At 28.9% G+C, this 11,972-nt stretch overlaps 2 protein-coding genes across 3 annotated transcripts; one reads left to right on the top strand and one right to left on the bottom strand.

Annotated features, from left to right (window-relative positions):
* Positions 1-4,297, top strand: LOC126841250 (cytochrome P450 4C1-like). 2 transcript variants are annotated; one of them, XM_050577591.1, is made up of 8 exons: positions 1-118; positions 403-626; positions 739-933; positions 1,309-1,558; positions 1,763-2,048; positions 2,591-2,667; positions 2,775-2,964; positions 3,052-4,297. In XM_050577591.1, the coding sequence occupies exons 1-8, from the start codon at positions 86-88 to the stop codon at positions 3,378-3,380; spliced, it is 1,584 nt and encodes a 527-aa protein (XP_050433548.1). In that variant the 5' UTR covers positions 1-85; the 3' UTR covers positions 3,381-4,297. The 2 variants fall into 2 exon arrangements, with proteins under 2 accessions (XP_050433548.1, XP_050433547.1); XM_050577590.1 differs by having other exon boundaries at positions 2,591-2,688.
* Positions 4,298-6,811: 2,514 nt separating this feature from the next.
* LOC126841278 (cytochrome P450 4c3-like) lies at positions 6,812-7,550 on the bottom strand. Its single transcript, XM_050577647.1, has 3 exons — positions 7,518-7,550; positions 7,229-7,418; positions 6,812-7,140 (listed from the first exon to the last, which is right to left on the bottom strand). Exons 1-3 carry the CDS (start codon positions 7,548-7,550, stop codon positions 6,812-6,814), a joined length of 552 nt encoding a protein of 183 aa, XP_050433604.1.
* Positions 7,551-11,972: the final 4,422 nt, after the last annotated feature.

The raw sequence follows: 11,972 nt of genomic DNA, 5'->3' as shown, positions 1-11,972 counted from the left end.
GCATGAGAGTATAAATGTTAAGAATAATTAAAAAATCAATTACTCGTTGTGTATAACTGCTCAGATAATCATCGTCTTATAGAAAATGAAATTTAATGAAATGGTTTCGTCTCATCAGGTAAAAAAATCATTAACTCAACATTTCAATTATTATTATGGCTAGGGGTTCAAGTAATAATAAACCCATTTAAATTTAAAAAAAAAACCTTTTCAATGGTCAAATGATAACACTATACTATCTTCTATTCAGATCCCTCTAAATTGTCTTTTATCTAAAATTGTAAAGTTTGTACTAATATTTTAGCTCCAACATAAAATTGTTTAGCATAGCACTAAGTTACATTTAACAAAAAGAATACCATGATGTAAAAAAATATTAATTAATGGACACAATATTTTCAGGTGTCGGACATAATAAATGATACAAGCCTTAATAACATTATCGTTATACTTACAGCGGTAATATTATATTTAGTAGTTGTGTATTATAAAATAGTAAGCCGAAGAAAGATATCTTTAGCAAAACGAATACCAGGTCCAGATGGTTTCTTTTTTGTGGGAATGCTACCTGTTTTACTTGGAGGACCTGAAAAACTATTGAAGAATATATTAAAAGTTGGCAGAAAGTAACTATGCTGTGTTCATGTCTAACTATTACATATTATTACTCTTTTGGTATTCTCAATTTCTAGTAATTTCAGAGCAACAGTAATTAGTTTTGTTGTCTTTGTGGTATAGATACCAGAATACTTTATGCAAAGCTTGGATTTTGGATCAATTATACGTATTTCCTGGAAACCCCGAAGAAATAGAAGCGATTCTTACCAATCCTAATATGTTCAACAAAGCTAAACTTTATAATGTTGCTAGCGAATCAATTATGGGCGATGGATTATTTACAAACAGGGTGTTTGACGAATGGAAAAATAACAGGTGAGCTTTTTTAGTGTGATCTCCTGTGATTAATAATTTAAACCATAAACTGTTATTCGTAAACTAGAGATTAAATATAATCCTTAATCCAAAAATTTAGGATTATGGAAATTATTTTGATCCAATTTTATTATTAATCGTGAATTACGTGTAACCTGTAATCCCTTTGTAATCGATTACGGATTGTAATCAATTTTGACCATCTCTGGCGTCAATATGTATAACACATTCAAAAATATAGTGGAAACGTATTAATACTTGACTTTTAAATGCTAAAAAATCAGTTTCTAGTTTCTATCGCCAATTATTATAATGTCACCTTTTCGAAATTACCGATTATCAAATATCAGTTTCAATTTGTTTCCATAATTATAGAAAATTGGTAGCCGCGGGGTTTAAATTTTCGATGCTAAAATCGTTCATACCGATATTTTACGAGGAAGCCAAATTCCTGAGCCAAGTATTGTACGAGAAACGGGATATCAATACAAATGAATGCGAAATAAGCTGTGCAATCGGGATGGCGACAATGGAGATAATCGGAAGAACCGCTTTGGGTGTAAAATTTAATACACAGAAAAACGCCAAACACGTATTTTTGGAGAACTTACATTTCATCCAAAAGGTTTGTTCGCATTTTTTAATAAACAAAAATTATTTTATTTTGGCAGTTTATGGAGACCCTAGAATGGGGTCCATTAATCCGGGCCTGCAGTGTAAAAGAGTTTTCAATATCACTAGCCATACTTTATATAGTTAAAAGTACTTGACTGATGTTTTTTTTTGTGCTGGCATGTCATCTGTTTGTAATAAAAATTTGTTTTTGTAGGCTATGGAATACCGAGTTACACACCCATGGTTTCTGAACAGGAGTCTGTTTCAGTTGTCGACGTATAAACGTAAACATGACATTAGCCAAAATAAAATTTACAATTTCATCGATGATTTAGTCCAGAGAAAAAAAACAGAATTGAGAAATAGGATAAACAGTCAAGGAGAACATAACGAAGAGTGTATGGGCCTTAAATGTAAATCTTTTATTGAAATACTGCTCGAGAATGAACATCAGATGTCATTTCAGCAATTACGGGATGAAATAATAACTACTATAATTGGTACATTTTTTTTTTTTAAACATTATATTAAGAAAGAATTGTTGGCATGTGTATTATAGTTGACCTTAAAAAATGTTAAGACACAGTTGGTACGTTATATGCTAATAAAGTGGTTAAAGTGATACTTTTTAATTATCATAAAATCTATGATTACTCAAATTGATCGAATGGTCTAGACAAAATATTATAATAACCGGTCAAAACAATTTCATAATTATTTAATGTGTCATTATTTAAATTAAAAAAATGATCTTATTTTTTGAATTACTATAATATATATATATTTTTTTTACATTTAATAGCGGTATATAAAACAAGTATACTTTATTTTGATAAATAATATCAACTATATATTTGTGTTGTTATTCGTGAATATCAAAACAGGCTGTAAAATTGATAACATTCTCTAACAAATACACAACTAGTACCTATGATGTATCAAAGCGTTCTAGCGCCTTTCTCTTGATTAAACAGTTCCAAATAACAAGCGTAAAATGAGAGCTGTATTTTCATTAATTCTATCTTTTAATATTTGATTTTAGGAGGTCAAGATACTACAGCTATGGCGATAGCGTGTTCAATATTTATGTTGGCTCATCATCAGGATATACAAAATAAAGTATGCTATAATACATATTCGGTATTATGAACTTTAAAGTTAAATACCCATTATAGGTATTCTTGGTGACGAAAATATAATAAATTTTAATTATCGCTCAATAATAGGTATTGGAAGAGTTATTGACATTATTTTCTACTGGCGATCCGGATCGACAACCTACCTACGAGGATTTACAAAAGATGGACTACTTGGAACGTGTAATCAAAGAAACTCTAAGACATTTTCCCTCTTTTCCCTTGTTTGGCAGAAACGTTGAAAAAGAAACTGTTATCGGAGGCTACTTAATCCCTGCAGGTACGGCCGTAGACAAATTCGTTTGATAAATTGCCACATTTGGTGCTTAAATTTACTAATACAATTTATTTTTAAAAATATCTACAGGGTCAACGTTCATAATTTGCACTCAGCTTTTACACTTAAATGCAAATTTTTACCCGGAACCAGAAAAGTTTAATCCAGACAACTTCTTGCCCGAAGCATGTCGCAGTCGCCATCCGTATTCCTTCCTTCCTTTTAGCGGTGGTTACAGGAACTGCATTGGTATGAAATATGCAATGCTCCAAATAAAAGCTGTCGTCTCAACATTGGTCAGATCTTATCGTTTCAGTCCGTCGGACAAGTGTCCAAAACCAGAAAATCTTCGTTTAACGTATGCTGGGACACAAGCGTTTGTCGACGGGTGTTACGTTAAAATAGAAGAGAGAACGTAATCAATTATTGCAGCAGGGTTTTGAACACAAATTATTTACATATTTGGGTATCGTTATTTGATTAGTTATGTAATCTTATGGGTTAAGGTTTCGTTATTTTTATAGGTTTTAGGTATATCGGAGTTAGTTAACTAAAATAATAACGTTAAAATAAAAGAGAGAGAATGTGATCAATTATTGAATTAGGATTTTAAACCAGAATTATTTACATATTTGGTTAAGGTTGTTCGCGTAATTATGTTGATTTAGTTAACCGAGGTAATACTTATATCTAATAACACATGTCGTTCCCGTTCACGCAAAACACATGTAGTCCAAAATGGGTGTTTTGAAAATGAGCTTTTTAAAATTGTACAAACTTTGAGATATTACATAACGGACTTAATTATAATTAAAAATCACTCTTTAAAACGATTTTTAACATAATTGGATTTGAGGGAGTATAGCATATGGTATACACAATTGCATTGTACGTTTTATTTCATAAATATCTCAAAAAACCCATACTTGGACTTTTGGTGTTTTGCGCTATTTTTCATTAGGCTTAGTTATTATTTTGGCTTACCAATTTGTTGGTGTATTCAATTCTTTCAAAATATATCTTCTATAAACTGTTTAAGCGTCTATACAAGGTGTTCAACAATGATTCGACAAATGAGATAACTTTGGTTCTAGTGAATATTTTTAAAGTTTTTTTTTTTAAATTTATTTATATTCATTCGCGCTATAAGTACCATGTTTCTTGTTGCACTTACTTGTTTTAATTTTATATGTATATTTTTTTTTTTTTTAAATAGCCTATTTTTTTAGAATAGTTTTTAAAAAAGAATTGGCGAAAAAATTTGTATTTTTATTCTTACATTAAAAAGTTATAGTCATTTGAAATTGATGAAAATTTGAAAATTTTTTTCCGCGTTTGTGTCGGCCATTTAAACATGTTATTAAATTACAATTATTCATCTTTATATTTTACCAATGTTTTTTTTTTACTGACTACACGTATACCTAGCATCATGGTTATAGACAAACAGGTTATGTATTTTTTTGTCCTAAAACGGCGGTGTAGTCATAATACTGCTGTTACGCATATTTTTTAATATGGTATAACCCGGACATAATTATTGCGAGTAGCAATATCAAACAACGGTGCAAAAAGAAAGTCGAAACACCAATACCAAATTCCCAGCACAGACCAATAACATGTCAAATAAATGCTATTATACACCCAGAAAACGTACCGATGATAAGACGCTATAATTTCAAAAAAGTCGACCGGGAAAGTTTTAAGACACAGATGGATACCGAAATCAACAAAATCATCCCAACGCCTGAAAATTACGGCCATTTCACAAACCTAGTAAAACTATTTCAAAACAAAATATACCAAGAGGTTGCAGAACGCAGTATATTCTGGGGACGGGGAAAGAAAACAAGGAACTACTAGAAGATTACATTAGACAATTTAACAATGATCCTTTTGCCGAAGAAACAATCACCACCGGAGAATCCTTAAAAACTATCGGAAGCAAAACGAACAATGAGAGTAATCTGGGAAGGTGTTGAGATTAAAAATACTGAATACCCAAAATACCTTGGCGTCACACTAGACCGAATTTTATCATTCAAACATCACTGCGAAAACATCACTTAAGACAAAAATCACTCGCAAAAAACAACCAAAACTTAAATCCAGGAAAAGCTTTCTTACTACAATCCAACAAATGAAGAACTTACCAGAAAAATAAAGAATCATCAGATGGAAAGATAGAGAGCTTGAGATTGCTGCTGCTGATGTTCTTTTTTAAAATAATTTAAAATTATTATGACAATTTAATATAATGAATGGTAAAGGACTATTTAATTAATAAATATCTACAATAATTAACCATTTAAACACTTATGTATCAGATGGCATTTGACATTCCTTTTTTTTTAAGTACTCAGAGAAATACATGAGCGATAGTCAAATGGAATAATTAAAAGCTATATAACTAAAACATTTTTGAGCTTTCCAAGTACGGCATAAATTAATGTTGCACTAATTTTTCCTCGCAGGGTAACGATATTGAGTCTTATTAATTAACTGAAATTTTTATGTACAAGGTAATACGTTTTCAAAGAATAAGTATTTGATATCAAGAAACTTATTCATAAGTCGCATACACTAGTATTTGTGTAAGAATAATAGTATAATTGAATAAATGTATATAGACATTGCTGAAAATTATGTAGATGTAAATTTTACATACCAAAACATTTTTGAGCTTTTGTGGCATTTACATATAGGTTTTACGAAAACAATAAAAGATTAGGTAATGTTCAATTTTACCAGTATTAAATTATACATTAATAAATAAGTCATTTTCTGCTTCGAAATAGTTGGTTGAATTGATATTTAGTTAAAATAACAACCTCAAATCTTGTTTCTTTTATTATATTCTATTATATGCTGTACTGACATCTTTAAAATATATCCATAGAAAGACATACTTTTTATTGATTTTTCCACTTTCAAAGTTATTTTACCTCTAAAGTTTAAATAGTATTAACCGTAACTTCATTTTACTTAACTAGTACTAAACTAATTTCATACTATAACTTTAAAAGCAAAGTTATTTTTTATGCTTTTATGGTAAAAAAATATATATCTTTAAATTCAAAATAGATGAAAATATAAAATTGTTTTGTCCACAATAAAACTATACTTAGAAATACGCCAAATTGGCACTTGAACGTCAACAAAATGTTGAAAAAATTATATTTTGAGTATACACTTTTTTTCTTGAAAGTTAACGAAAATAAATAATACAATATATTTAAAAATGAGCTTGGACAGTTTTAAAGAGCAGACAGAGGTACACCGATATGTTTGTTTTATTCCACGAAAACTACACAATACACACTACACAACCAAAACAAATTTTAACGATAGGGTTATGCATAGCAGAATTACCATTTCAACAAAGGAACCACGGTTTTTTATCTACTAATTTACTTATACAAATATAGATAAAGTCATCTAACACGTAACATCACATGCCTTATAATTTATAATAATTATTATTATTAGTCGTACAAAAGTACCATGATATTTTTATTATTTCAAAGAGTACTACTTTCTATTCACTTATACTACTCTACTTATACTAAATAAATATGTTGATATAAAGAATTTATCAAATGAACGGATAAATTATGTCTAAAAACGAAGGAAAAGATTTATACAGACAGCTTAAACAGTTTGTAGAAAATATATTGAGACGCGATAACACCAACAATTTGTCATTAGTTATTAGTTATGGATATTATTTTTGTTAACCAACACCGATGTATCTAAAATCCAAAAAATATGATAACACAATTATCCAGATGAAACCCTTATTTGAATAATAAGTAATCATATTGGTTCAAAACCATTCTACAATAATTGATTATGTTCTCGCTTCTATTTTAACGTAACACCCGTCGACAAACTGCTGTGTCATCGCATACTTTAAACGAAGATTTTCAGGATTGGGACACTTATCCGACGGGTAAAAACGATAAGATCTGACCAATGTTGAGACGACAGCTTTTATTTGGAGCATTGCATATTTCATACCAATGCAGTTCCTGTAACCACCGCTAAAAGGAAGGAACGAATACGGATGGCGACTGCGACATGCTTCGGGCAAGAAGTTGTCTGGATTAAACTTTTCTGGTTCCGGGTATAAATTTGAATTTAAGTGTAAAAGCTGAGTGCAAATTATGAACGTTGACCCTATAGATATTTTTAAAACTAAAATTGTATTAGTAAATTTAAGCACCAAATGTGGCAACCTATCAAACAAATTTGTCTACGGCCGTACCTGCAGGGATTAAGTAGCCTCCGATAACAGTTTCCTTTTCGACTTTTCTGCCAAACAAGGAAGTAACGGTATAGAGTCTCAGAGTTTCTTTGATTACACGTTCCAAGTAATCCATCTTTTGTAAATCCTCATAGATAGGTTGTCGATCTGGGTCGCCAGAAGAAAATATTGCCAATAATTCTTCCAACACCTATTTATAAGCAGAAATAAAAAAATATATAATTACCATGAATATATAAAATGTTTTATTTTTCATAATTAATAAAACTAAATACGAATTATATTTTACTTTATTTTGTATATCCTGATGGTGAGCCAACATAAATATTGCACATGCATTCGTTGTAGCTGTCGTGTCATGACCCGCTAAAACCAAATTTAAAAAAATAGTCATAATGCTTTAATATGTACACATTGTTTATTTTTTAGGGAATTGAACAAAAGTCAAGTATAAACACTGTACATTATTTTTTAGAATGTGGTTACATATTGACGCTATATTATTTGTACCATTTATTATGCGTGACACCTGAAAATATTATGTCCATCAATTCTTATTTTTGTTAAATATAATCTAGTTCTATAAAGATTATATACTCATAACATTGTTGAAAAAAATAAGTCATCTTTATGAAAGTATCAAATGTATACATTTGTATATAAATAATCAATATGTACTAATATATAGTTTAAAATATTGACTCTATTCCAAGAATAGACGAAGTTGAAGATGGATTTTGAAAGCCAGGCAAAGTGACTAATTCATCAACTACATTATTAATATTACCAATTGTTCATTAAAATATTTGGAAGTTATAACCTATTACGGTCATAATACATTTTGACAAAAAAAAGGCCTAGTATATTTGACAAAATTTTAAGATTTTATCTACATTAATTAGCCTAATCTTATTCCCCTAGCCTCTCCAAAGTTATGCCTATGTGTTATACTACTAAAAAAGTATTTTTTTGATTATTAAATCATTTTTACGTATTATGTATACATTTTAAATTTCCCATTTCCCAATCGACCACTTCAAATTTTTAATTCATTAATCCCAAGTAGAAAAGTTCATAAAATACGTAGCTTTACTATTCTTTAGAACAAAAATAAAATTATCCGATTATCAGCCCATTTATTGTCAATAAAATTATTTATTTATTGATTTAATTGATTACAGTTATGATGAATTTCCAAAGATACGAGACCTCCTTGTATATAATATTATTTAGTATTAAAAATTTGGTAAGTATTTTTTTACCAAAAAACAGGCCTAAATCCAAAAGAGTAAAACACTTGTGTGGTTTTGATAAAAATGTCTTATGGTTATCGAAATATGTTGTATAAAAAAATGTGATATTTATGTTAATATAAAAGTGAAAATGATTTAATGATGAAAGTTAATTTAAAAGTGATTTTATCCGCGAGGACTAGTACAGTAGAGTATTGGCGTAATGTAATCAAAGCAATGAGGAAACGAAGAGGTCACAGGTCTACAAGAATTTGTATAAATAAAAGTGATAAAATTGAATATAATCGCTTTCAAATAAACGCTTTGATGCTCATTTGTAAATACAGAACCTTCATTTAAAACTTTCTAACTTTGCTGGTTTATACTGTGCTTGGTTTGGACTGTACTGGCTTGAATATACTAACTACCGATTTGCATCGAAGCATTTTTTTGAAAGTGATTTTATCACTTTCAGATTTAAAAATTCCTGTAAACCTGTGACTTCCCCGTCACCACTATGCCCCAACCCAACTATGTTCCGTCCCCACTATGCCCCGACCCCACTGTACTGGTTTTTTTTTTTTTTGCAAAAACGTAGTGGACCAAATAACACATATACAATGTCTTGTTATATTTTTTTGGAATGGTCGACGATTCATGTTTCAATCGTTTGTACTCCATAGTTTCAATTATAATCGCTTATTCTCAATAAAATTAATATTTATGTATTTTATACTTCCATTAGAGCAGTCTCACACAAATTATTTATACTTCATAGATTATATTATTTCAAAGCTTAATTATACTTCTATTTTACTAGATAGACAATGTACAAAATAAAATGCAACTAAAAAAACCTTTTCATAGATCCTTAATATGTAAAGGGTGGGGTAGTGAAACGGGTATTTCCATTTATACATTAGAAAATAGCCGTTTTACTGCCCCACCCTGTATACAAATTTCTTGTTATTTTCTAAAGAAAAATTGAGTTTAAATTAAAATTAAATCGTATACTGGTACTGTGATGGAGAAAACAATAAATTTTACCTACATTTATTACTTATTAGTTAAATATTACTAACGTTTATAGCCACTAGCGGTCGGCTGTTGCCTGTTACTTAACAATAACCTTTTATGGAGATTTTAAAAAATTCTGTTTTTTTAATAATAGTATAGGAGCAGTATTAAAATGTTAAATGTTCACGAGATTTGGTCTAGTCATAAAATAAAGTATTATCATTCGTGACTTAATTTTTATTAAAATATATCTCAATTTGAACATAGTAATAAAATAATGAAATATTTTATACAAAATTAAAGCTACAAGTTGATAAACTAAAAAATTAAAATTAGCACGAAGCAGATTATCTAATATTAGACAATTTAAACAATCAAGCCTGAATCTCTTTATATGAATAACAGCATAACAATATACAAAACATTAGTTTTCCTTTAAAAAAATTGTGTAATAAAAAATACATTTTGAGGCGGTATACTGCATAAAAACCAACACTTAATCTGAATCCAAAAAACAACAGTCCTCTTTATTATTTGCAGGTAGTTGGACCTTATATACTCATAGTTGACCTTCGGTAAGGTTATATAATGCAGGCTATAAAATAACGAGATAACGACAGTGGTTTTGTCGTATCAGAACCATTAATTGTCTTATTAAGTACACGGATAGGTTTTTTTCCCAATAAATCGAGGGTCTACTATAATCAGTTACACCATTTAGTCGTCTGTGATATTATGTAATAAACACAATATTATGATACCAATCATTGGGCCCTAACCTAATACGGATAGACGTTACCAACTGATGGTTTTTAGTGTCTGTTCGTTTCTCCCATCTGGTACACCGGGTTTTTAGTTAAAAAAAAAAAAAAAAAAAAATTGAATTTGTGTAAACTTTAAGTCAAAAGTGTTACTTGAGCACAAAACTTAATAGTGTCATTCTGCATAGATCTACATAAAATTGTTTTACTGGTTTGATAACAATTTTTTTAAGATTTTAAGTGTTTTTTGTTAAAATATACGCAATCTGCGAAAACACAGTTTTCCGGCAATGAAAAAAAAACTGTAATGCCGAATTATTTTTCCGTTTAATATGTTGTGGATACATATAAGTTCCAACTACTGGCAAATTTTCAACCCAAAGGTCTTAAAATTACGGCTAAAAACCCTGAAAAACAAAAAACCTTGTACCCCCCTAGGGGGGTGGGAAATGGGTTAAATTTAAATTTGATACAACTGACGTGCGCGGGCATACCAAATAAATATTTCTTATACATTTCAACTCGATCCGACTCTTTTTCTCGAAACTATAGCCAGTAAAAGTTCTAACTTTAAAAAGTCGTACGGTTTTATTTTTGTTTTTTCAAATTTCGTCTGTGAAGAGTTAAACTTTTTCAACTTTTACCCCCTTCAAAGTACCAACTAGATGAAATTTGCAATTTTTAGAGTTGCTATTCAAAGGAATTGGTCCAGTATTAAAAAAGTTACAGTGTATATAGATAAAAAAAAAACACACATCAGAGTAAAACCAATACCTTCTCGCTTTGCATCGAAGCTAAAAAACAACAAATAGGAATTTCCACCATAACAGGAAACATTCATAACATACTCTTATAAAAATTAATATCCTGTACTCTTACTGAACAACTATTACGGTTCACTTAAAAGCATAAACTAAAAGAATACCGTCATAATATATTAACTATTGTTAATATCTGTGTGATTATTGCAATACAATCAAACAATTAGATTAACACAATTTACAGCATAACCAACGTGCTGTTCTTGTCGAACCTTACCAAAAGACTAAACAAAAATTTTAAATAAAAAAAAATAAATGATAAAAAATAAAAAACATAAGTATAACAATGCATTAAACTATTGCAATATATAAGCACTAATATATATATATATAACATGTAAATATTAGACATACCTATTATTTATAAAGCCGCACAACTAACTTTATTATAACATACTTAATAATACCTATAAATTATGCATAACTTTCTTCTTATTTTCATAATTATTATCATTATTTACAATTAAGTTTTAAACATTTTTATTTATTTATTTTATAACACTAACATTAAGGATATTAAATAATTTTAATATAATAGTTAATTATTAAGTAACATTTAAGATATACTCATAAAACACACAATCAACACTGATTATAAAAGAACAAAAAAATAAATAAAACACAAAACAAAAAAAATAAAAAACTCAAGCACTATTAATCATTTAAAAATAACACAATCATTTCCACAATATTTAATTCAAAAGTTCAATTGTTATAGAATATAATTAACAAAATGAATTCAATCAAACATATTTGGATCATTGTCAAAAATATCACAAATTATCTTAATACTATTGAAACAATAAACTTTTTAGTGGCAATTAAATATCCATTAACGCAGAATCAAAAACAATTGATTAAGATTACACATCTTATGTATGAATTAAACAAATTCCTAGACACAAATGTTATT

The sequence above is a fragment of the Adelges cooleyi genome, unplaced genomic scaffold, assembly GCF_023614345.1.
Source record: "Adelges cooleyi isolate 19-005CV unplaced genomic scaffold, UGA_ACOO_1.1 ACOO_flye_CR_arks_rails_tigmint_CR_PRNA_38, whole genome shotgun sequence".
NCBI lineage: Eukaryota > Metazoa > Arthropoda > Insecta > Hemiptera > Adelgidae > Adelges > Adelges cooleyi.
This window is presented reverse-complemented; position numbering and strand designations above follow the sequence as displayed.

Coding starts and splice junctions, on each gene's coding strand:
- LOC126841250 (XM_050577590.1), top strand. CDS start 86: ATGAAATTTAATGAAATGGTTTCGTCTCATCAG. Junction 119..402: donor AAATGGTTTCGTCTCATCAG/GTAAAAAAATCA, acceptor CAATATTTTCAG/GTGTCGGACATAATAAATGA. Junction 627..738: donor ATATTAAAAGTTGGCAGAAA/GTAACTATGCTG, acceptor TTTGTGGTATAG/ATACCAGAATACTTTATGCA.
- LOC126841278 (XM_050577647.1), bottom strand. CDS start 7,550: ATGTTGGCTCACCATCAGGATATACAAAATAAA. Junction 7,419..7,517: donor ATCAGGATATACAAAATAAA/GTAAAATATAAT, acceptor GCTTATAAATAG/GTGTTGGAAGAATTATTGGC. Junction 7,141..7,228: donor AGGCTACTTAATCCCTGCAG/GTACGGCCGTAG, acceptor AAATATCTATAG/GGTCAACGTTCATAATTTGC.